The sequence below is a fragment of the Tiliqua scincoides genome, chromosome 2 (assembly GCF_035046505.1).
Source record: "Tiliqua scincoides isolate rTilSci1 chromosome 2, rTilSci1.hap2, whole genome shotgun sequence".
In the NCBI taxonomy this organism is placed as follows: Eukaryota; Metazoa; Chordata; class Lepidosauria; order Squamata; family Scincidae; genus Tiliqua; species Tiliqua scincoides.
In genome coordinates this window covers 210573333-210594828 of record NC_089822.1, presented here as the reverse complement: position 1 = coordinate 210594828, position 21496 = coordinate 210573333, and the positions used below count along the sequence as shown (strand labels likewise).

The window sequence follows — 21496 nt, the reverse complement described above, 5'->3', positions numbered from 1 at the left end:
GTACTTACCAGTCCATGCTGCAGCCCCCTGGGGGTGCAGGGAGCCCTGTGCAACTGTCTGCAGGGTTCCCCAGCCTTCTGAAAGTGGAATGATTTCACCCTGCCTCCGCAAAACTGGAAGTGGAGCACTATTACTCAACTTTCACTTTTTGAAGGCTGGGGAGCCCTGCGGAGGGTCGAGCAGGGCTCCCCCCCCCAGGCTGCAGCAGGGGCTGGTATGTACATGCCAGCCTCTGTAGGCCCCTTAGCAATACAATCCTGGGGATTGCCTTGCTGCCTTTCCCCACCCCCAGCCCTTAAGGGGGTAGAGTCCAGGGCCCTCAGGCTGGGGCATCACGACACCCCAGTTTGAGAAGCCCTGCCTTATTCCATTAGGAGCAATGGAGGGGCAAGAAACCTGGAAATGGGTCTTTCAATCTATTTTTCCACTGATTTTTTTATCCACTAGGGGTTCTAGAATCTGTCCCTAGCAGATAGGGACAACCTGTATGTCCAATCAGTTTGCCTTAAATACCATGGGAAAACTCAAAAGTGAAAACCATTTTGAGTATGAATGTTTGTGAACACACTGATAAGATTTTCTTAAATGAACTGAAAAAAATTAGAACATTTAATTGGTCCTCATTTAGCTTTTTGAAATACATGCAGATGTTCCTTTGGTTTATTGGAACAGGTTCAAATTAGAAGTCATTGTTGGAGTTTGCTTCAGGTACCACTATTTATGGTATTTTTGTGAAGTAAGCTTACACACTTTACTCTAAAGTTTGATTCCTCAGATTTATCAGGGATACAAAATCCTAACGAAATAAGATGGTCTTTCTTTAGTTTCATTACTTTCTGTGTTTTATGATAACTTGAAGTATTCTTTCATATTTCCGTTTCATCCTGGAAAAGTGCTCTTTAGAGCAGTGCTTCCCTAAGGAGTTGAGAGCACCATAAGTGTGTGGGAGCAGGAATACAGCAGCAATGTGATCCCCAGGATTGTGCTGCTGCCTGGGATGAGAGGGTTTTTTTTTTTTTTTTTACTTGAGGGCAGCCAGCACTGGAATCCTGGGGAAGGGGGGTCTGGCAAGCACTCTGTAGGGCTCTCTGCACCGCAAATCATGTAAAAATGACAAAAAAGGACATTGCTTTTCACCTTTAACAATTGTATAGGAGAGAGAATTTCAGCAGTTGCAGCTTGTCATCTGTGAGATGAGAAGCTGTGGTTGCTGAAATTTCCTTTTCAATACAATTGTTAAAGGCCCAGGATCCCTAAAGTGGAAAGTTTGCCCATCCCTGAAGTAAACTGCTGTAAGTAGGGTGACCAGATCCAAAAGGGGAAAGAGTACCTACCTTTAACCATTGTACAGCAGAGGGAATTTTGGCAGGTGCCGCTCAGCGTGGAAAGGTTTAAAAAGCTGCACCTGCCAAGATTCTCTCTGCTGTACAATGGTTAAGGTCCTCTGTTGTATCTGCTCACCCTGGCTGCAGTCCTATCCACACTTACCTGGGAGTAAGCCCCATTAACTATAATGGAACTGACTTCTGAGTAGACATGCATAGGATGGGGCTCTGAGGCTGCAGTCTAGCCACACTTACCTGGGCGTAAGCCCCATTAACTATAATGGGACTGACTTCTGAGTAGACACGCAGAGGATGGGGTTCTGAGGCTGCAGTCTAGCCACACTTACCTGGGTGAAAGCCCCATTGACTAGAGACTGACTTCTGAGTAGACACGCATAGGCTTGGGCTCCCTCCCTGTAAGGCTGTGCACGCTGACCTGTGTGTAAGCCCCGTTGCATGCAGTGCTTGCACCTGAGTAAGCCTGGGGAGGAGGGCTGGCTGCATGGCTGCTCTGCGGCCGAGGTGTGCGGCGGAAGGAGCGCAGCGCCGGCTTTCCGTGCAGGTCTCTCCCCTTTGTCTGTGCGAAGCGCGCAGGGGTGGAGCTCAGGCGGCTCCGCGCCGCCCGCGTCTTGCTCCACTCCGGCGTTGTGGGCGAGACTTTCTCCGCGCGGCTCGCCAACTTGTTCCCCGCGCTGGCCTGAGGAGGCGGCGCTCGGCTGTCGCTCCGCCCTCCCGGCCCTGCGCACCTCCCTCCGCCGCCGGAGCAGCCCCGGCCACTCGCTGGCTGCAGCGCTCCCGGCTCGCTCGCAGCCGCAGCAGCGGGACTGCAGTGGGGGAGGATCGGGCCCCAGGTGCAGAGATGGCGGGCTCGCCGGCTCGGGAGCTCACGCAGAACCCCCTGCAGAAGACCTGGGAGCCTTACAGCAACGGGCTGCCGGCCAGGCACAGCGCGCAGCGCGGCGGTGAGTGAGTGGGAAAGGGGGCGGGTGCCGGAGCCGGGCTCCTGGGGCGATCGGGGTGCAGGAGTTGCACCACCCCGGAAGAGCGCGAGCGGGGCATGCCTGCCCGGGGAGCAGTGAGTGCAGAGGCCCCGCAGGAGAAGGAGCAGAGAGTTTCTTGGGGGCGCTGCGAGAACTGCTGCTGGGAGAGGCGGGAGGGAGGGTGGCCGGCCCCACTCGTGGGAGTAGCTTCCTCCTTGCTGTCACAGCATCCTGCGAGACGGATGCCCAACAGGATCTGGAGTGGAGCGGTTCCAGGGGACGGCTCCAGAGCCTCTGGAGTGCCCCTGCCTGTTGGCACAAAGGTTTTGGCACATGCAGGCGGTGGGTGGATTCATACCGGTGATGTTCCCCAGCTGGGGTGCACACTCTGGGGTGCAACCCAGTCATGCATGGAATGCATTGCACCTTCTTGAAAGAAAATGGTTTATGGATAGGTTGGTGCTGCTCGCTGCTTTCTGATGAGCTCTGTAGGCGTGGGGTGGCAGGGTGGGATTTGGGAAAGAAGTACAGGTGGTTTCTGAACACTCTTGACACTGACCCTTTTTCAAGCATAGTAATCGCCTCCTTCCACTCATTCTGTTGACTCAACATATTATCAGTGTATCTTTGCTGTTTTGCACATTCTTCCGTCTGTCCAGTAAAAGGCGGTTTAGTTGCTGCACCATTCGCAACAACTAAACCGCCTCTTACTGGAAAGGCAGAAGGATGTGCAAGACATATATATTGGAGCAACAAAAAAGGGACAAAGGGGTAAGGCCCTTACTCTCTTTAGCAATTGTGTTAGAGGCGGAAATTAACTCCTGAAAGCTTTCCTACTGTACCCACGAACTAATTACCCATTTGTTGTGCAACTGATTCTAAGAAGAGGTAGAAAAAATGTTCTGGCTTAAAGGTGATTTGTAGAAAATGGAGAAATAATGAAAGGCCCCATGGACTGTATGCATAGAGAGAAAACGGAGAGTGGGATTGCTCAAATAGCAATGAAAATAACTAGGGCTAGGAACTTGTTCAACTAGAATTTGAAATTCTTACTTGAAAATCGGCAAACAGGTGTCAGAGATACCACCATTAGGAGAAGGAGGTGATCTTTGGAATAAAGAAATATGCTGTAGATCAGTGTTTCTCAAACTGTGGGTCAGGACCTACTAGGTGGGTCGTGAGCCAATTTCAGGTGAGTCCCCATTCTTTTCAATATTTTATTTTTAATATGTTAGACTTGATGCTACCATGTTATGTGACTGCATTTGGGGAAATGTTATAGACTGGCAGTCCAATCCTATGCATGTCTACTCAGAAGTAAGTCCCATTACAGTCAATGGGGCTTACTCCCAGGAAAGTGTGGATAGGATTGGGCTGTCTTAACATAAGAACAGCCCCACTGGATCAGGCCATAGGCCCATCTAGTCCAGCTTCCTGTATCTCACAACGGCCCACCAAATGCCCCAGGGAGCACACCAGTTAACAAGAGACCTCATCCTGGTGCCCTCCCCTGCATCTGGCATTCTGACATAACCCATTTCTAAAATCAGGAGGTTGCGCATACGCATCATGGCTTGTACCCCATAATGGATTTTTCCTCCAGAAACTTGTCCAATCCCCTTTTAAAGGCGTCTAGGCTAGACGCCAGCACCACATCCTGTGGCAAGGAGTTCCACAGACCAACCACACGCTGAGTAAAGAAATATTTTCTTTTGTCTGTCCTAACCCTCAGTTTGAGTGGATGTCCCCTGGTTCTGGTGTTATGTGAGAGTGTAAAGAGCACCTCCCTATCCACTCTGTCCATCCCCTGCATAATTTTGTATGTCTCAATCATGTCCCCCCTCAGCCTTTTCTAGGCTGAAGAGGCCCAAACGCCGTGGCCTTTTCTCATAAGGAAGGTGCCCCAGCCCCGTAATCATCTTAGTCGCTCTCTTTTGCACCTTTTCCATTTCCACTATGTCTTTTTTGAGATGCGGTGACCAGAACTGGACACAATACTCCAGGTGTGGCCTTACCATAGATTTGTACAACGGCATTATAATATTAGCCATTTTGTTCTCAATACCCTTCCTAATGATCCCAAGCATAGAATTGGCCTTCTTCACTGCCGCCGCACATTGGGTCGACACTTTCATCGACCTGTCCACCACCACCCCAAGATCTCTCTCCTGATCTGTCCCAGACAGCTCAGAACCCATCAGCCTATATCTAAAGTTTTGCTTTTTGCATGACTTTACACTTACTGACATTGAAGCGCATCTGCCATTTTGCTGCCCATTCTGCCAGTCTGGAGAGATCCTTCTGGAGCTTCTCACAGTCACTTCTGGTCTTCACCACTCGGAAATGTTTGGTGTCGTCTGCAAACTTTGCAACCTCACTGCTCTTTGTCTTACTTTTGACAAGTTTGTCTTACTTTTAACAAACTACTATATATATTATTTTAACAATGATAGTAAATGGGACTTACTCCTGGTAAGTGTGAGAAGGATTGCAGACTAGGATTGTTAAAAATTTTCCTGCTTGATGATGTCACTTCCAGTCATGACATCACTTCTGGTGGGTCCTGACAGATTCTGACAGATAAAAAGTAGGTCCTGGAGCTAAATGTGTGAGAACCACTGCTGTAGATAGTTTGGGGTGTCAGTTGGACAATCTCAGGAATTGTCAGTCTCAGGACTGAGTTCCTGAGTATGTGAAGTATCTAGAATCAGACTCCATAACAAATGGGATTTAATGACATTTATGACTTTGAGAAAAGTTTGATTGATCTCTGCTGCAGAATGGACGAATGTGCCTTTCTAGTGATGTTAGGAGTGGAAATTACTTGCACCAGGGAAGATCATATCTGCACCAGGGATGATCCACAAGCTCTTCGTGGAAGAGCTTGTGGGACAACCCAGAACTAGGGTTCTCACCCTTAGACAATGAACCAGTGGTCCCTTGCAGTGCTCTTGGTTTCCTTAATCAATTTCCACAGCTCAGTATGAAGAGCAGGAAGAGATGCAACTGGAAGGAGCAAGCTGTACTGTATCACAAGTTGTACAGTGGTCTGAAAGAAGAGGTGTTCCTGGCTGAGAGTCCGATCCTGTGGTCTGCACTGCGCCTTCGTGGTGCGGACCACAGTCGCAAATGTGCCAAAAGGTCCATGTTTGGGGCTTACCACCGGGCTCCCGCTGGAGCTGGCTTAGCTCCAGCCGGCGCTGAGCCAGCACACGGCAGGCGCCCAAGTTCTGCGGCTCAGCAGTCTCTGTGACCACCGGGCTACGGAACAGGAGATGGGGTGTGGCTGGGGGCATGGGGAAGGTGTGGCCGGGGGTGAGGCGGATCCGCAGAGCCGAGCTCCGAAGGATCTAGGGCACTCGGGCAGGGCTGCTCGCCCTACATGAGCGCCTTCACTTTAGCAGCGACCATTCACTTTAGCAGCTTTTTAAAGTGAGTAGCCTCATTGCGGGGCTGCTTCCCTTACTTGGGGGAAGGGAACGAACGTCTCCTTCTCCCGAGGAGCCTCCCACTGTAGTGTGGGAGGCACTGGATCCGGCGGGAGCCCTTCATGGAGCTACCGGGTCCCGCAGCTCCAGGCAGCTCAGGATTGGGCTGTAAGCCTTGTACCAGGCAGTTTAGGTACCTATGTTTTGCAACAAGCAAAACATGTTGCATTGCTGCCTGGAGTTTGGCCTCCTTTAGATGGGCTTTCCACTTTGATATTAGACACTGTAATCTAACATGGGATGGTGCTGTTTGAAGCAGCAGTTGCATTCATTGGGAAGCCACCTTGGTATTCTGAAAAACGGCATCACCGTGCTGTTGAAAGGAATGGATTTGTTTGCACACCTTTAATGCAGAGTGTGGGGTACTAAGAATACACTTGGCCTGGTAAAATTCGATATTCTCACTTCTTTTAAGCACCTGGGGCCTTTGGCACTCCTAGTTCTGTACCAAAGGATGCATCTGGATAACGACTGCCAGTGCTTTTGATTTGGTTCTGTGGCAATCACCTTGAAATGTGGGAAGTGCCTTGAGACAGGCAGGCACCTTATTCTCAGGGTCCATCTCTCTGTAGCAGGATATCTGTGGCTACCTATAAGGTTTCTGCTACCGAATGATGGGCTCTGACCTCCCATTTGGAAATTATTGCATCTGATATCAGTATAGTTTATTCTGTGCACATCTTTAAGAAAAAAAATTGATAGCTCAGCATTAATTCTCTTTGTACATAACTTGAGCCCAGTGTAGCGAAATCGCGAAAGATATTACCAAGGAGATAGGGTCCACAGTGCCCCTTGCTCTAAGTAAATGCAGGGTTAAAGCCCAGGTGGTTGCTGGAGGTATGCTGCACAGCTGCAGCCCCTAGAGGCTAAAGTTAACCTGGAAGTATATAAACAGCACCTGGAGGAACTAGGGGGTGTGGGTTGTAGGAGTGCAGGTTGGAGGTAGAAGAGGAGACTGATTGACTCTGGACTTTGGCCTGGATATTCTGTCTGATTTACCTGGAATCTGTGGACTGTGACTTGACTCTGACTTTTGCTTGCTGCACTTTTGAGTTTTAACAAGGGAAACTAATCAACCTTAAGCGGGCACAAGGCCTAGTGAGGAGGAGCTCTGGCAAGACACTCAGCCAATATTAAATGCTATTAGAATCTTTTCTCAACCTATTTACTCCCAAGAGAGTGTGCTTAGGAATGAGCCTTTAACTCACTAGTTCCCAACCCATGGTCTGTGGACCACAGGTGGTTTGTGAGACGTTGTCCATGAGATCCCAGAAAAAGTGACTTTTGATCACTTCCAGTATCTCATTGCACTCCTCCATGGACCACTAGAGAGGGTGGAGAATGAACCACCCACAGCAGTGGTTGGCAGTGAAAGCAGCAAACCACAGAACTTCTCTATAAATAATAAACCTAATAAATCCCTAATTATTACAAATTTTATTTTTTGCGTGTGTGGGGTTTGTGCGTGTGTGTGTGTGGGGGGGTTGTATGAAGTCCAAGATGATTCCAATTTTTGCCTTGGTGGTCCGTGGTCTCCTAAAGGTTGCGAATCCCTGCTGTAACTTGTATAAATAAATGTGCATAGGTGGAGAAATGTAAGTTCGCTCTCTTGTACTTAGTTATGCTTTGAATAAGAAGCATACTTGTACTGGGGGTTTAATGTTAATGTATTGGAGTGTAGCAATATTGTTTTCAAATTAGGTTCAAGAGGATAGTAGATATGCTTTGTGTAGTGATGCACTGAATGTGTGCTAGTTAGCACATTTGGCATAAACAGGTGCATTCAAGGAAGCCAAAACTTTCCCCTTGCTCACTTTTTCACATTTGTTCAATGTCTGTTAGCAGCTGCTTTGGACTGTTGCATTGTCCCATTTTTGTTTTTGTTGCCATGAAGTATGGCTGCTGCTTGTTGCCTGCATCAGCTTAGGTAATCAGTGATTGCATAATGTGCATTATTTTATTTCTTTATAAACCACTTTTCCACAGTAGAGTGTTCAAAGTGATGTACAGATTACACATGAACACAAAATTGGCACCTGTGACAAATAAAAACAGAACACAATACCACCATAAGCAAAATCACTGAAATAGCAAGATCATAGCAGTAGAAGAACCCTGAAATTAAATAGCAGTAGCGAATCAAACCAGTCAAATGCCTACTTAAACAAAAAAGCAACCTGCAGCGAAAGAATAGGCTGGGGGCAGAGCGAACCTGCAGGGTGGTGGTATTTACAAAGGATGTATTGCCTCAGAAAATGTGCTGCCCCTGATGATGATGGGGTAATGACATCCCATAGCCAACTGCATCGGGCCTTTTGGCAACATCATTGAGAACAAATGAATCTCCCTTATTGCTCTCTGAATGGAGAGGGAATGCGAATCTATTGCCTCTTCTCTCCCCGGTCCCACTGTACAATACAAATTTCTCCAGGCCCCCATCATGGAAAAGGGGAATGACGATTTTAAGAATGTGAAAGTGTTTTTGAAAATGTCTAGATTTTGACTTCCTTTTCCACTTTCATTGTCAACATATAGATTTAACACCCTAACTTTGTATGTGTTTTTACAAATAGTTCAGAATCATGTTAAGATATTACTGAGAGGGGGGCAAATGGACTTTAGTAGTGGCTATCTAGGCATAAAGTGATGACCCATATTTCAACCCAGAGCTAAGTATATTTGAACCCCACAATTTCAGTACTCTGTGTTGGCTTGTAATTCATTGATCTTTGATGCTACTTATTGTAGACAGTTCTGTTAAATCTGAAGCATTGTATTGAGATGGCAATGTCAGTGTTTTAAAACAGCTTAACTTTCTCTTAAAATTATTCTTTTATATTCTGTTAATATAAAATTAAAAAAACTGTATATTAATATGTGTTAGAGGAGGGTAAAATTCTACAAAATAACAGTATAATTTGAAATACTGTAATTTCAACATTCTTTACTTAGTATCGCAAACAACGTGTTTTTTCATGCTTTCTTACATTCCATAACTTGGGCTGCAGTTTGTCTGTCATTCCTTTCAGTAGTCTGGTATAATTCTTTCTAGATAGTTGTAAGTATCTTTGTAACATTGGAAAAATGAAAATGATTGTGTTTTATATTGAATAGCTTATTACAATGGAGGTTGAAAACTGAAAGCTAGGAAAATGAAGGTAGGAGAAAGTTGTAATGAATACTACATTCCTGATGAATGGGACAGTGAACCTGTCATGTGTGGTGGAGAATGGAGGAATATAATTCAAGGTGTTGAAGGAATCAGATCTGCTATCTGTTGCAGTAATGTAATCTGAAGATATTTTCCACCAAGCTGCAACTGCGAACAACTGGGCCAGTCTATAATTGGCCTAGAGTAGACTAAAGCTATTTTTGAGTTACCGTAATCTTTCAGGTTGTTTTAAGATCTGTATTATTTGGAGTTAACTCTGGGCCTGAATACTGGATTGAGAACAATTACCCTTCACTGAAGGTTGTTCTCTGTTTGGTACTATTCCAACAGCATAGAAGTAGCTAATACTGAAGTAGCTTTTTTCTGGAACTTTTATTTTTTTCCTCTTGGTTAATTTTCTTGCATTTTAAGATATGGGCAGAGTCCTAGAAGGTCAAACCAAAAGAGATATATGTAAATATTTTCAGCCTTGAAGTATGACTATGACAGAGCTGCAGCTCTTAAAGAAACAGCTAGGCAGTCAAGCAGGAAAGTGAACAAATAATAGAGGGTTATCAGACTTGGTTATTGTGGGCCTTGCCCATCTCTGTGGAACCTTTGCAAAAAAGACAATACATGTAAGGAGATATCAGCTTGTGCTGGTCAACCTTGTCTTGAGACAAGGAGTGCTAGTATGTCTGCAATATACTGTAGAGTACCCAAGTACAGGAGCTTAATTTAAAATAGATGTTTGTCCTGTAAATGGTTTTCTAGCTCAGACAGTTAACAAAGATTTATATTTTATGTGTAGAAGGGACGTTTTATCATATCTGGTGGATGTGTAAAAGAAATGTAAGTATATTGGAAAATGGAAAGGAATCCAATACAAGAGATGGTTGGATTTACAATATCGCTGAAACCAGAGTTATTTTTGCTTAATATTACCTTAGATATTATAGATAAAGAAAATGATGTGTATTTAGTTATTATGATATTAACTGCTGCAAGGATTTTATATGTTAGATACTGGAAAGATATTAAAATTCCAATGAAAGATGAATTAATAGAGAAAATAATGGTGGAAATGGATAGGCTTACAGAGATTTCGGATCAATAGTGCAAACTGACACAGATAGAGCAATGGAGACCATTTTATGTTTGGTTGAAAATGAAGTTGTAGATGTATAAGATAGGGCATTTAGATGAATATATTGTATACATGATATATTATACAGGATATGATATATAAATGATATTGGGAGGCTAAACTAGAAGAGGAACAAGACTAGAAGATATGTATTGATTGATTAGATATATTGATATATGATTGCTTGCACCCTCCAACAGTGTTTTTGTTTTTCTGTGTGTGTTGTGTATTGAGTTTGTGTTTGTTATGCGTTTATTTGTTTTTATTTTGGAAAATAATAAAAAATTTAAAAAAAACACACAAGAAAACAAAGATTTATATTTTGATACCAAGTGCAAACAAGGCAAGGGCTGGGCTTAGCAACTACGGAGTTCTGCTTCACAGCTTGGGAATTATGAACTTACATTTTTTTATCTGGTCTGGGTATGTAGTACACTGGTAGAACATAAAGATGACTTTCTTAGATAATTGTATGTAATGTCACCTGAGATCTTTTGACTGGGATCTCAGCACCTCTGTTCTCTCCTCTCTAAATCAAATTGGATGTGAAGTGCAACTTTCATGATTAGAGCTGCTGACATAACTTTCTTTTCTGTAAAGCAGCCATGGGGAAGCTTGATTTCAATTAGGTCATGGGGGGGTAATTATTTGATTTTACTGTGATGCCCCAGTGCATATCTCCCATCTCCACCCCATGCTTTTTGGGGGGCAGGGGGACACTGAGCACCTGTCACAGTACTCCCACATCTGGGTTTGCTCTGAAAAAAGGCGAGATTCTGGGCCGTGAATTCTTATTAAAAGATACCGCAATGTGTTCCATACTTTGTTTTAAGGAAGGCATGTCTGTATGTTCACCCATCATGCTGGGTACTGCAGCTAATAGCATGCTGCATCTAATTATGCTGGAACTAATAGCAGCTCCCTAGAGCTGTTCAGGGCAAGATCTTCAGGGAATTGGCACAGGGGCAAATAGTTAAATTTACTCCCTGTTACCCACTGTAGCCCTGATTCAAACTGGGCCTCAGCACAGTTGATTTTAAAAAGAAAAAAGGTAGTGTGAACTGCAATAACGGTGCTTCACTATTGCGCAGTGGTTTTCAAACTGTAAGCCGTGACTTCCTAAGGAGCCACAGAATCCTTGCGAGAAACCCGCCATCCTATATATAGGATTGTAACCCTAATGGGGAGCCACGGTCATTGGCCTTGTAAGTCAAGGAAGCTGCCTGTCAAAAAAAGTTTGGGAACCACTGCTCTAATGTCCAGTTTGGCCCTCCAGTCTCAGCCCAATCCAATATCCCAATATCGGGATAATAATGAATGTTTTAGATGATGCTGTCTGCCAGCCTGTCCACCATGCAATTAAAAATGTGGATATGCACGGAACATCCTGACATGCTGTTCACACATTTACAGTGTGGTACAAAATGATTGAATTTTAAATCGTATGGTTTAAATACCATGTCGCCCTGTGCAGATTTGTCTCCGTGAGGAAGCCAGTGTGCAGTGGTGGGGAATTGAGAGCATGTTGGAAAGGCCCTCTCCCATTCCAAGGTGCTCCTGAAACCCTTTTCTGAATGCCATGTTTCCCTAATGATTTTACTGCAATTCAGCATTTGCTGTTTCATAGTCCGAGCCATTCAGTCTGGAAGAGTTAGGGATAATGCATTCACTACTTTAGCCCTTTGGCAAGGTGTTTACTTCTAATGTGACCAAGGACCTTGTAATTGAGCAGGGTTGGTACAAAGGCAGAGATATGTGTGTACCCGTTGATCTTGAGTTAATAAGAAGCTGATGCCTTTGTAGTTTATGAAGGTATGAAGTACTTGTTTTGTTGTGTGTGTTCTCTTGCATCCTTTAGAACTCAGTGGACTTTGGGTATGGTGTTGTAAGTTTCTAGGTAAAGGTTCACGTTGCTTGTGTAATAAAATATTAATTTCAGTTAGCACCCCTGCCCTAATAAGTATCTTGATATCGTGGTCCAGTTACAAAAGAGGCAAAAGGTGCCAATCAGTGAAATGAGGCATAAAGGCCATTTATTTATAATACACAGACTGAAAATCTGGCATGAAAATCTGCTGTGTCCCTAATTAAGAACATTGGCAGTGCGTGTATTTAGTTCTATAATAAAATAGTGCAAGAAATTTTTTTAAAAATTTCCTGGGTCCCTTTAGGGAGAAGGGCGGCATATAAATAAAGTTTATTATTATTATTAGTATTATTATTATTATTATTATTATAATAAAGAAAAAAACTTATGATTTTATGATCAGAATTGGAAAAATGACTTTTGTTGGAAATGTCAGTTCAGCAATTAAAATATTGTTTTGCCTTTGTGTGTTTTGCTGAATGTGGGTTTTGGGTTCTGTGTATGGCAGGAAGGGCAGATGTAATGTAACAGTGGGCCTTAATCAGGGCTAAGAGATTGGCAAGAGACTGCAGAATCAAACCAGATTGATACTGACATAATGCCCAAATCATGGATCATTGTTACTAGCATGAGCTTCAGGTCTGCACATCCTGCAAGGAAATTTGCAACTTCTGTTGATGGTTTGAAACAAACCCACATTTGGTGTTATACTCAAATCCAGCAAATCCCAGTTTCTTCTAACCAGTGGCATAGCTACAGGGGGAGCACATCATTAAATTTTGCAGGATGCCTTAATGCACTGTGTGCACCCCTTGGAGGAGATGCCTTCTCTGCTTTGTTCTAGGGGGTGGGGAAGCTTACATGGCATGTTGAGCTACCCTGCAAAACTTAGTGCTGTGTTCCCCATAGCTGTACTACTGGTTCTAACTACAGTTGGTGACCATGCCAAAATATTAAACCTACCCTGGTTTAGATTTGCCTTAATTCTGAGTTAAATAATGAAGGTAACAAACTATCTTGCTGTAGTTGTTTTTATTTAGTTGGAGAGACGTAGCACTTAGCTGATTCTCCCCATTATATTTCATTCAAGTTAAAAAAACAAAAAACAAAAAACAAAAACCAAAATAACCCGGAACTGTTAGAGGAACTATTGAATTAAAAACACAGTTGAACATCTGAATCCTCTGATTCAGCATTCAAAATGTTAATCTGGATGACTGTTTTAACATTGACCACTTGATAGAGAGCTCAGAAATCTAGGCCTAGTTTAGAACCTTTATAGCCTCTTGTTGTTTGTGCACACTATTTACTTGTCTTTGTCAAACATGTGAGTTTGATTGCAGTCTAGTTTCATTGTAATTATGACAAGGCAGATCATAAGCCTTTTGGGTACCTTCAGGAAAAAAAAAATTCGTTTAAGGGCTAAGCAAATTGTGTTTAGAGTCTATACTGAAAAACATATTCCCATGTTTGCTTCAGCATGCAATGGGTGATTTTTGTAGTCTGTCAAACGCAGTATAGATTATTATTAATACACAGTTTTTCAACAAAAAAGTTCACAAAGTGGTTTACAGAGATAATCAAATAAATGGCTCATTTTCACACACGGTATATAACGCACAAGAAAATCAAGAATTTGATTAAAATTGTGACCTACTTTGGATTTTACTTTTAAAGGCTACACTAAAACTGCCCTGATTAGATTAAAAACACAGTACATATGTACCCCACTGGTATGACTATATCAGCGTGGGAAATTTGGATTGGATTTGACCCTTAATTATCTATAGTGCTGTGCACAATTACATGCATTTAAGATGCATTGATTTAATGCTATTTTAAATATATATGAGTCTGTGGGTTTCAAATCAATTGAATTGTTGAGTTAATTGGACTTTGGTAATGCCATAGTATGCCAAGGGACTGTTCATCTTCATGAGATTTGTATCAGCCTGCTAGTTTAAGGATTTTGGGGTTATAATCTCAATTTTAATGTTGGTTTTTGCCTTCTTATGCATTTATTAGAAGTGATTCAAAGGAGAATTTGATCTGAACAATTTGTATTTGAGATATTTGACCTGGATTGAGAATAGGTAGTACTGTGATAGGTACAAACTGGTGTGCAGATTATTCCTTTGGGAGTTCCAGCACTTGGGTATTATTCCAAATGTGCTAGGAAATATTTGCATAATTTCTTAATCACATAGAAGTGTACCAGTGGAAGAGTTACTTTCATGGGAAAACATGTTGTGCAACTAAATGGCATGTTCTGTGTGAGTGTATTTCCACATGGCTAAAGTAGATAAGTGGAAATATGAGAGCAAATAGAAAGAGTAAAATGATCTGTTGAAAGTGAACAGTGCTCAGCCTTAAAACTGTATATCAGATATAGGATGCTATCATTTCCAGAAGCCCTAGATAACATGTGACCCAGGGAGCCTGCATGCAGCCTACTAGTCACTAAGTTTGGCTTGCTGGGTGCTTAAGAAACCTCCTTCAGGAATTACATGTTGTTAGTAATTCATGAGAAGTAAAATTAATGAATTAGTAGCAGTAATGATGGTGTTTTTTAAGGGAAAATGTTTCTTGTTGCTTGTGTTTACATGTGTTATATTACTATTAACAGAAGAGAGAGGTTGAATAAATGAAAGTATTTTAGAAAAAATATGAACATGAAAAGATAAGCTTTCGTTCAAATTATAAAACACACACGCAAAAGAAAAGGAAAATAAGCATATTTTACTCGAAAGCACAGTGTTGAATGCAAAAAAAAAAAAGCTGCTAAACAACATACAGCCCCCCACCGTATCTTCCTGGCTCTCCTCCCCCGCGTGGATACGAAACCATGACAAAGAGGGAACCCTGTACTGATAAGTAGAATATTTAACTTCTCCTCACTCTGCCCATTACCTTTATTTTTCTTCTTTACCTTGGTGCCAAGCAAGCGTATTCCCTCTTTTTACAGAACACTAGAAGAGGAACTCGATAAACAGGTACCAGGAGAGTTACAGTAAATTATATAGATTACTGAAAGATGCTAGTTTCATGAATGAAGAAACCTGGCATACAACAATGAGTATTTGAGAGTTTATTTATGTAAAGAAGATACTTTGTGAAGAGCAGGGTTATTACAGGTTTCCCATACAAGCCCTTCAGCATGGCCTGTGCCTTTCCCAATCACAAATGTTTGTGTGAATAAACTTTGGTTGAGGGTTAATCTGCATGCTTTAAGGCAGTGATTTGCAACCTTTTTCATCTCAGGCACACTGACAAGGTACTAAAATTATCCAGGCACACACCAATTAAGGAGGCACTGCTGTACTGCTAGCAGGGGTTCATATCCCCCAATGGCCCTACTAATAAATAACCTTCTCCCAAACTCCTGACCATTCATGGCACACTAGTGTGTCACAGCACCATGATTGAAAATGATTGCTTTAAGGGCTTTAGACTTTTTCTGTTTGTAGCAGATCTGTGTAAAAATTTAATTTTGATATAAAATTTGTTTACATATTCTAATGTTTTGATTTTTGTGTCATTTTCAGTTGTGTGATTTTTGCATTGTTTCTTATTTTGGTTTACAACTCTTGCTCGTTCAGCTTGCTGTAAAGAGCATTTAAATTACCATTCTTATCATCCTGCTTTACAGTTCTCCTCATCAGTGACTTCTGAAATGTTTTAGCTGGTGATGGGGCAAATTCTCTTTTCCCATCTTCCTTGTCATTTGGTCAGTTCTATAGAAGGCTGTATCAACCAAATCATGGAATCTGTTGAAGCTGGGCATTGTATGTGAAGGAGCTATAATTAAAATAGGACTATCTACCCCACAGTCTCTATGGCGGGAGGACAGCAGCTATGTGTATTTCATTTTCAGCATGTCACTTCCACTTGTGAAACTGAACCATGTGTGTGCATGGTTACAGGATTGCATGTCCTTTGCTTTTGGTCTGATCAATAATGCATGTGCAATTGAAAAGTTTGTGTGATTCAAAGTGATTATTAGATGACCTCCCAAAGGTGTGGTGACTACTGAACAACATGCCTTATCCTGATTGTGTACCTGCATCTATAATTTTCTAGTTATGTGATTAAAATATGCAGCTGTAAAAATTCTGACAAGGTGGAGGAAACAAGTCTAATTCAGGACTTGGAATCATAAGAGAGCAAATTGCTTCAAATAAAATAAAATTCAAATAAAATTTTTGCCAAGTAATCAAGCTCCAATTATCACTTGCCTTATCTCCGGGTCAATCAGAGGGCAGAGACTTTCAGCTCTGAAAAGTTTCCTTTCTTGCTCAAGCAGGCTCATTTGTTTCTATTATTATTAATTATTATTAACTTTATTTTTACCCCGCCTTTCTCCCCCGAAGCAACTCAATAATAACTTTGCTCGGAAATTCCAGCCAAAGTTAAGCTTTTATTCTCCTCTGTTCCGTTTTGCAAATGCTTTTTGCAGCCTGGTTGTGTTTTGCATTTAGCAGTGATCTGTTTTTTTTCAACACCAGAATGGGATCCTCCCAGGCACCATTACTTCAGAATAACACCTATGGAAAGCAGTGGGTCTACTTCTGAGTAAAAAGGATTGCAGATATCTGCAGCTGCATCTCTCTGCTGTGAATTAAATTGCACACTCTCAGTTATGTGTTATGGGTTGTATGTTGTATGTAGAGCTTCTGGATTAACACACCAGACACCTTAAAGGTGGATTTGATTCATGGATCTCCTGCAATGGTTCCCAACCTTTTTTACTTGCATATCCCTTGGCAGCCCTTTTCCATAAATTGTACCCTTTATATTAGCAACATATTTGTAATTAATAATACAAGCCCTCATCTCCACTACATGAAAGCCCAGACTTCATGTATTTTTCACAGTGTTTTCTCTTTTTATCTGTTTGAAGAACAGAAGACTCTGCCTTTGCACTGTTTTGCACCAGAAGTGTGCTGAGAATTCTGAGTAATTGATCACTTTCCATATGTTTCAGCTTTTTTACTGTGCTGGTTTTCAATCACTGATTCATGGATGAATTGATGACCACAAGCTAGCTATTGGTGGGGCTTTCACAGCCAACTAGCTACCTCCCTTCCTGCCTTGCTGGCCCTGCAAAGCATTCTGGATCATGACCTGCCTTTTTCTGCCATTATGCCATTTTTTTCAAGTACCCCTAAAGGTCCTATTGAGTGTCCCTGGGAGTACAAGAATCCCAGGTTGGGAACCTCTGTTTTACTGGTATGTAGTTTACAGTGCACTTACTCTGATAGTGTTTACAAAAGGTGGTGAAGACCAGAATTTAAAAAGAATAAAAATGTATCTTATGATCTTTTACTATGTTTTTAATTAGAGACTACAGTAACAATTAGTGGTAGGTTATTTTTCAGGATCTGGTCTCAGATAAAATCAGACAAAACTATAGTCAGACACTCCCCTAAGTTCAACCCCCGACTTATCTGAGGGTCATAGAAAATTCCATGGTTGTTTTTTTTTTTGCCTCAAAGCCTGCCCTTGACTTATCTGTGGGATTGACTTATAGGCGGGTGGCCACGGTATATACTTTAGCCATTTATTTTTCTTCTTGCAATTTGCAATGAAGTACAACAGTGGAATAAATCATTCAGCAACTTTGTATGCTTTTCCCTGTCCATCAGGAGTTGAAACTGCAGATGGGGTTGATGGGGATAGTAGGTCAAATCGTGCTGTTATCCTAGCTTGGTTGAATTTATTCATGCACCATTGTACGTCAGTGTAGTTGTTGCATGGGTATTAGTTCTTGGTTACTAGAATTCCTAAGCATGTAAACATCTCTTGATTCCCCCCTTGCAAGGTAAAGTTTTTTCTACAGTGAAAATATTCGTTTGTGAGTACCGTAGTTAACATATCAGTGATCTTAAACTTATTTAGGAACATCGTGTGTCTTTCGTGTGTCTGCTGTGTCTCACTTCCTGGTTTTATTTCTTAACATGTTTTTCTATTATGTGGTCACAAACCAAGATTTAGAAAGAGAGTGTTGCATCATATTTAAGGTACTTTCCTAAGTGATTGAGACATGGATACAGCATTCCACAAGTTTGCTTTACAATTTTGCTTGTTGTAAGTGCAAAAGTTTAAATACTTGGTTGTAATGCACTGGCCCTTGACAAAGAACTTAGTGTAGATGGCCAAATTTACTTTAGGTGGTTGATGCTGGGTAATCCTTTTTTTGTCACTCTTGGCACACTCTGTGTGTGCTTTGAATTCTGAAATGTCCTCACCTGTGCCTAAAGATAAGGATGCTGCCCCAGCACTCTTGCTTTGAGAGTAATACTTGGACTCCTAAGGCTAGTTTGTTTAGGGGCTCTTGTTAGAATAATAGTCTATTTCAGTAGTCTTGATTAATGCTTTTAATCAATTAGATTTTAATGTGGCTTGAATTCATATAGCAATATGTATTTTTTTTTGTATCTTTCTTATAGGATAGTAATTTCTGACTTAAATTCTCTCTCCTCCCCCCCCCCCCCCCCCCCGGTTTGGTGCTTTTGGGAGAAACTACATATTGCACAGAAGCATGTGTAGTTGATTCTTCTTGATAGAATGGGCAATTTGCAGCAGAGAAGCAATGTTTCTGTTGCTTTAACCTCAATTCCCCTGCAGACTATTCCACTGTATTGTGAGAATCAAATATTGTGAATAAGCACAAAACTGTCCCTAAATGACATCTGTGGGAGATGTCCTAATTGTTATCTGGCGTTAATGAATGAGATTCAGAGAATACAGAGAGAATATGTAAATCAACTCGATTCATCCAGCTTGTACAATATTTCTGCTTTGGTGCTCAGTGTTGTGTTTTTTTTTAAAGTGGTGAAACAATTTATTAATCCTTTGATGCAATAGTTGTAAACAAGAGTGAATTAATGAGCTGCCTGAGAATAGGTCATTGTATAAATAAGCTCTAAATTAATGGGTCACCTCAGGCAAGTTCAGGTAAAAGAAAATTTTTTTGGCCTTTGTTGTAAAGTGGCTTCATAGTGATAAGTCAGGTGTACTTGCTATCCATCAATACTTTGATTTATCAGTAATTAGGTGAGCATTTCTGGAAGAATGTCTAAGACCTTGCTTAATTAGTTTTAATTTATAATCTCATGGCATTGCTTTTCAACAAATTGCATGAGGTTTGTTTTGGTTACTAATTTTTCAGGCTATAGAAGAACAGAATTCTTTGCAAGGGATTCTTTGGGTACTGTTCTGGGGTTGCTCACTTTTGTACTGGCACCCTTGAAATATTGTTGCACCAGGCATCTAGACTTGCTTGTCCAGTCAGGCTGGCCCTGATTTTACTAATCATAGCATAGAGAGTGTGCCATGACCCCTGAAACTCCAGTTTAACTTTTATTATTATTATTATTATTATTATTATTATTATTATTATTATTATTATTATACTGTTTTTCAACTAAAAGTTCACAAAGTGGTTTACAAAGAAAAATCAAATAACTAAATGGCTCCCTGTCCCAAAAGGGCTCACAATCTTACAGTGTCATCTTAAGCAAGCTGCTCTCTTAGCTACTGCCCCTTGTTGTTCTTCCAGATTTTGACACCTGTTTTGCACCAATGGCTGAATATAGGGATTATGCTGCCAAAGTTTTCAGACTACCACTGTGGTAATAGATGTGAAGCAATTTGAACGCTTTAAGTTTGCCACATAAGTGCCTATGGGGCTGCTGTAGTGTTCTGTGGTTGCTTAAAAGGCATAACATTTTTCCCCCTGTGAAAAAGAGAGGTGGAGTTTGTTCATAACAAGTGAATACTGTCCTGCTTTTAGATGGAGGTTGTCATTTATATTTTATTACAGGCTGGGCTGACAGCCATCCCAGATATCTTTTCAGGTATTGTGTGTAACCTGGTTTAGGATGGCAGAAAGGATTAGATAACTGTTTGGAAGGACATGAATCCTTTCATTTGGAGAAAGTAAAGTAATCCTTTTTGAAAAACTGAAAAGGATGAGTCCAGGAGAAAATTTTAGTTCTGAATTTCTAAGAGTAACTTTGAAGTAAACATGAAAAATGGATAGCAAGGGCTAGGAATTTATTAGATTTATAAATGTCTCTAAGGAAATTGTTTTGGGTTTTATTTGAAATAATCTGATAAATGTAAAATGCTGTTTAAAGAACTCTGTCCATTTGGGCAGGATTCTTTTTGGGAAAATATCAAAGTAGTGAAAACAGAAAATTGCAGTGGAAGTAGTGCTGTGTCTGTGTCCTATCTGGGGGGAAAAAAAGACATCCGTTTCCTAAAGAGAGACTCAGACATCAGTAATTGTAACTTGAGTTTCATTTGGCATGAATGCTAACTGTTTTTTCCTCTTTTGTGCAGTATGTATGACCAACTGTCCTACGTTGATTGTCATGGTTGGCCTTCCAGCAAGAGGGAAAACCTACATCTCCAAAAAATTGACACGCTACTTAAACTGGATTGGAGTGCCTACAAAAGGTTAGCATGTTTTATCTTGCCATACAAAAATTTAGAGAAAATAGGTTGCTTAACATTTGGTTGTCTAACTGTTTTCAGGGTAATTAGTGGTTCAAACCTGTGGTTTGAAAAATTGGGCAGACTTTTGCCTGATATAATTCAGTTTCTTCTCATCTCCGTTTGACATTGGTTCACACATGAAATGCTGCTAATTCCAGCTAGAAGGAGGAGAAAAAATTCCAAGAGGTTCAGGATTAGGAAACTCACTTGGAGGAAATATTGAGAATGCCTCTTAAAAAATTTTTTTGGGAGAAGACTGTACCTTGTCACAGTAGTAGTTTATGATCAGCATTCATTGGTGTTTAGGCTAATGATGAAGATGGATGAAATGAAGGGGAGTTTATTTTTCATAAAACTACTCATAAATTAAGACCCCAGTAAATCTGTTTATTTGCCAAGAATCCCCATAAAGGAAGAACAAGTGCAAAAGATCTTTGACTTCTACTTCTTTATTTTAAATTTCCCCATGTAAACTTCCTATGCATGTTTACTTAAAACTTAGTCTTGCTTCTTTCAATGAGTCTTGTTATTATGTGTATGTATATTGAATGGTAGGCAGCCTGCTGTTTTATGTAGTCCAGTCTTTAGGTTGCTAATGTGATCTTAGATTGACATTACTTGCAGTTGAAACCAGCATTGGAATTAGAATCTTGTATTTTGATTGTGGTCACTGGGTCTGTTAGAAATGGTTGTGTTTGCCACAGGTGAATGAGTTTTAAAAATGTTCTTATGGATTAAAAGACTGTAACTTGAACACTAACATAAACTAAGAATGTAGGCTGTTAAAGAAATATAGACAATTATTCATTGTGCTTCTTTGCATTGAACTGCTTTGATTAAAGCCGGATAAGCACCAGCTGAGCAACCAAGAGCACACTTGTCTGTGTAACATAAGTAGGCAATTTTGGGGGCTGTTGGTGGTTGCCTGAGGATCCTAGATGGTGAAAATGAGATTGTCTCACCACTCTGATAGGACTTACTCCCAGGTAAGTTTGCATAGGATTGCAACCCTAGTGGCATGAGTGAGACGAGACTA

General features: G+C 41.4%; 1 protein-coding gene across 2 annotated transcripts in view; it reads left to right on the top strand.

Moving 5' to 3' along the window:
• PFKFB4 (6-phosphofructo-2-kinase/fructose-2,6-biphosphatase 4) overlaps nucleotides 1–21496 on the top strand; it is an 84248-nt gene that overhangs the window by 26189 nt on the left and 36563 nt on the right. Inside the window, exons 1-2 of one of the 2 annotated variants that reach the window (XM_066614227.1) lie at nucleotides 2173–2287; nucleotides 20305–20421. In XM_066614227.1, the coding sequence (XP_066470324.1) occupies nucleotides 2185–2287; nucleotides 20305–20421 (220 nt within the window). In that variant the 5' untranslated portion in view covers nucleotides 2173–2184. Of the gene's footprint in view, nucleotides 1–2172; nucleotides 2288–20304; nucleotides 20422–21496 lie in introns of those variants that run through there. The other variant, XM_066614228.1, reaches the window with a different exon arrangement.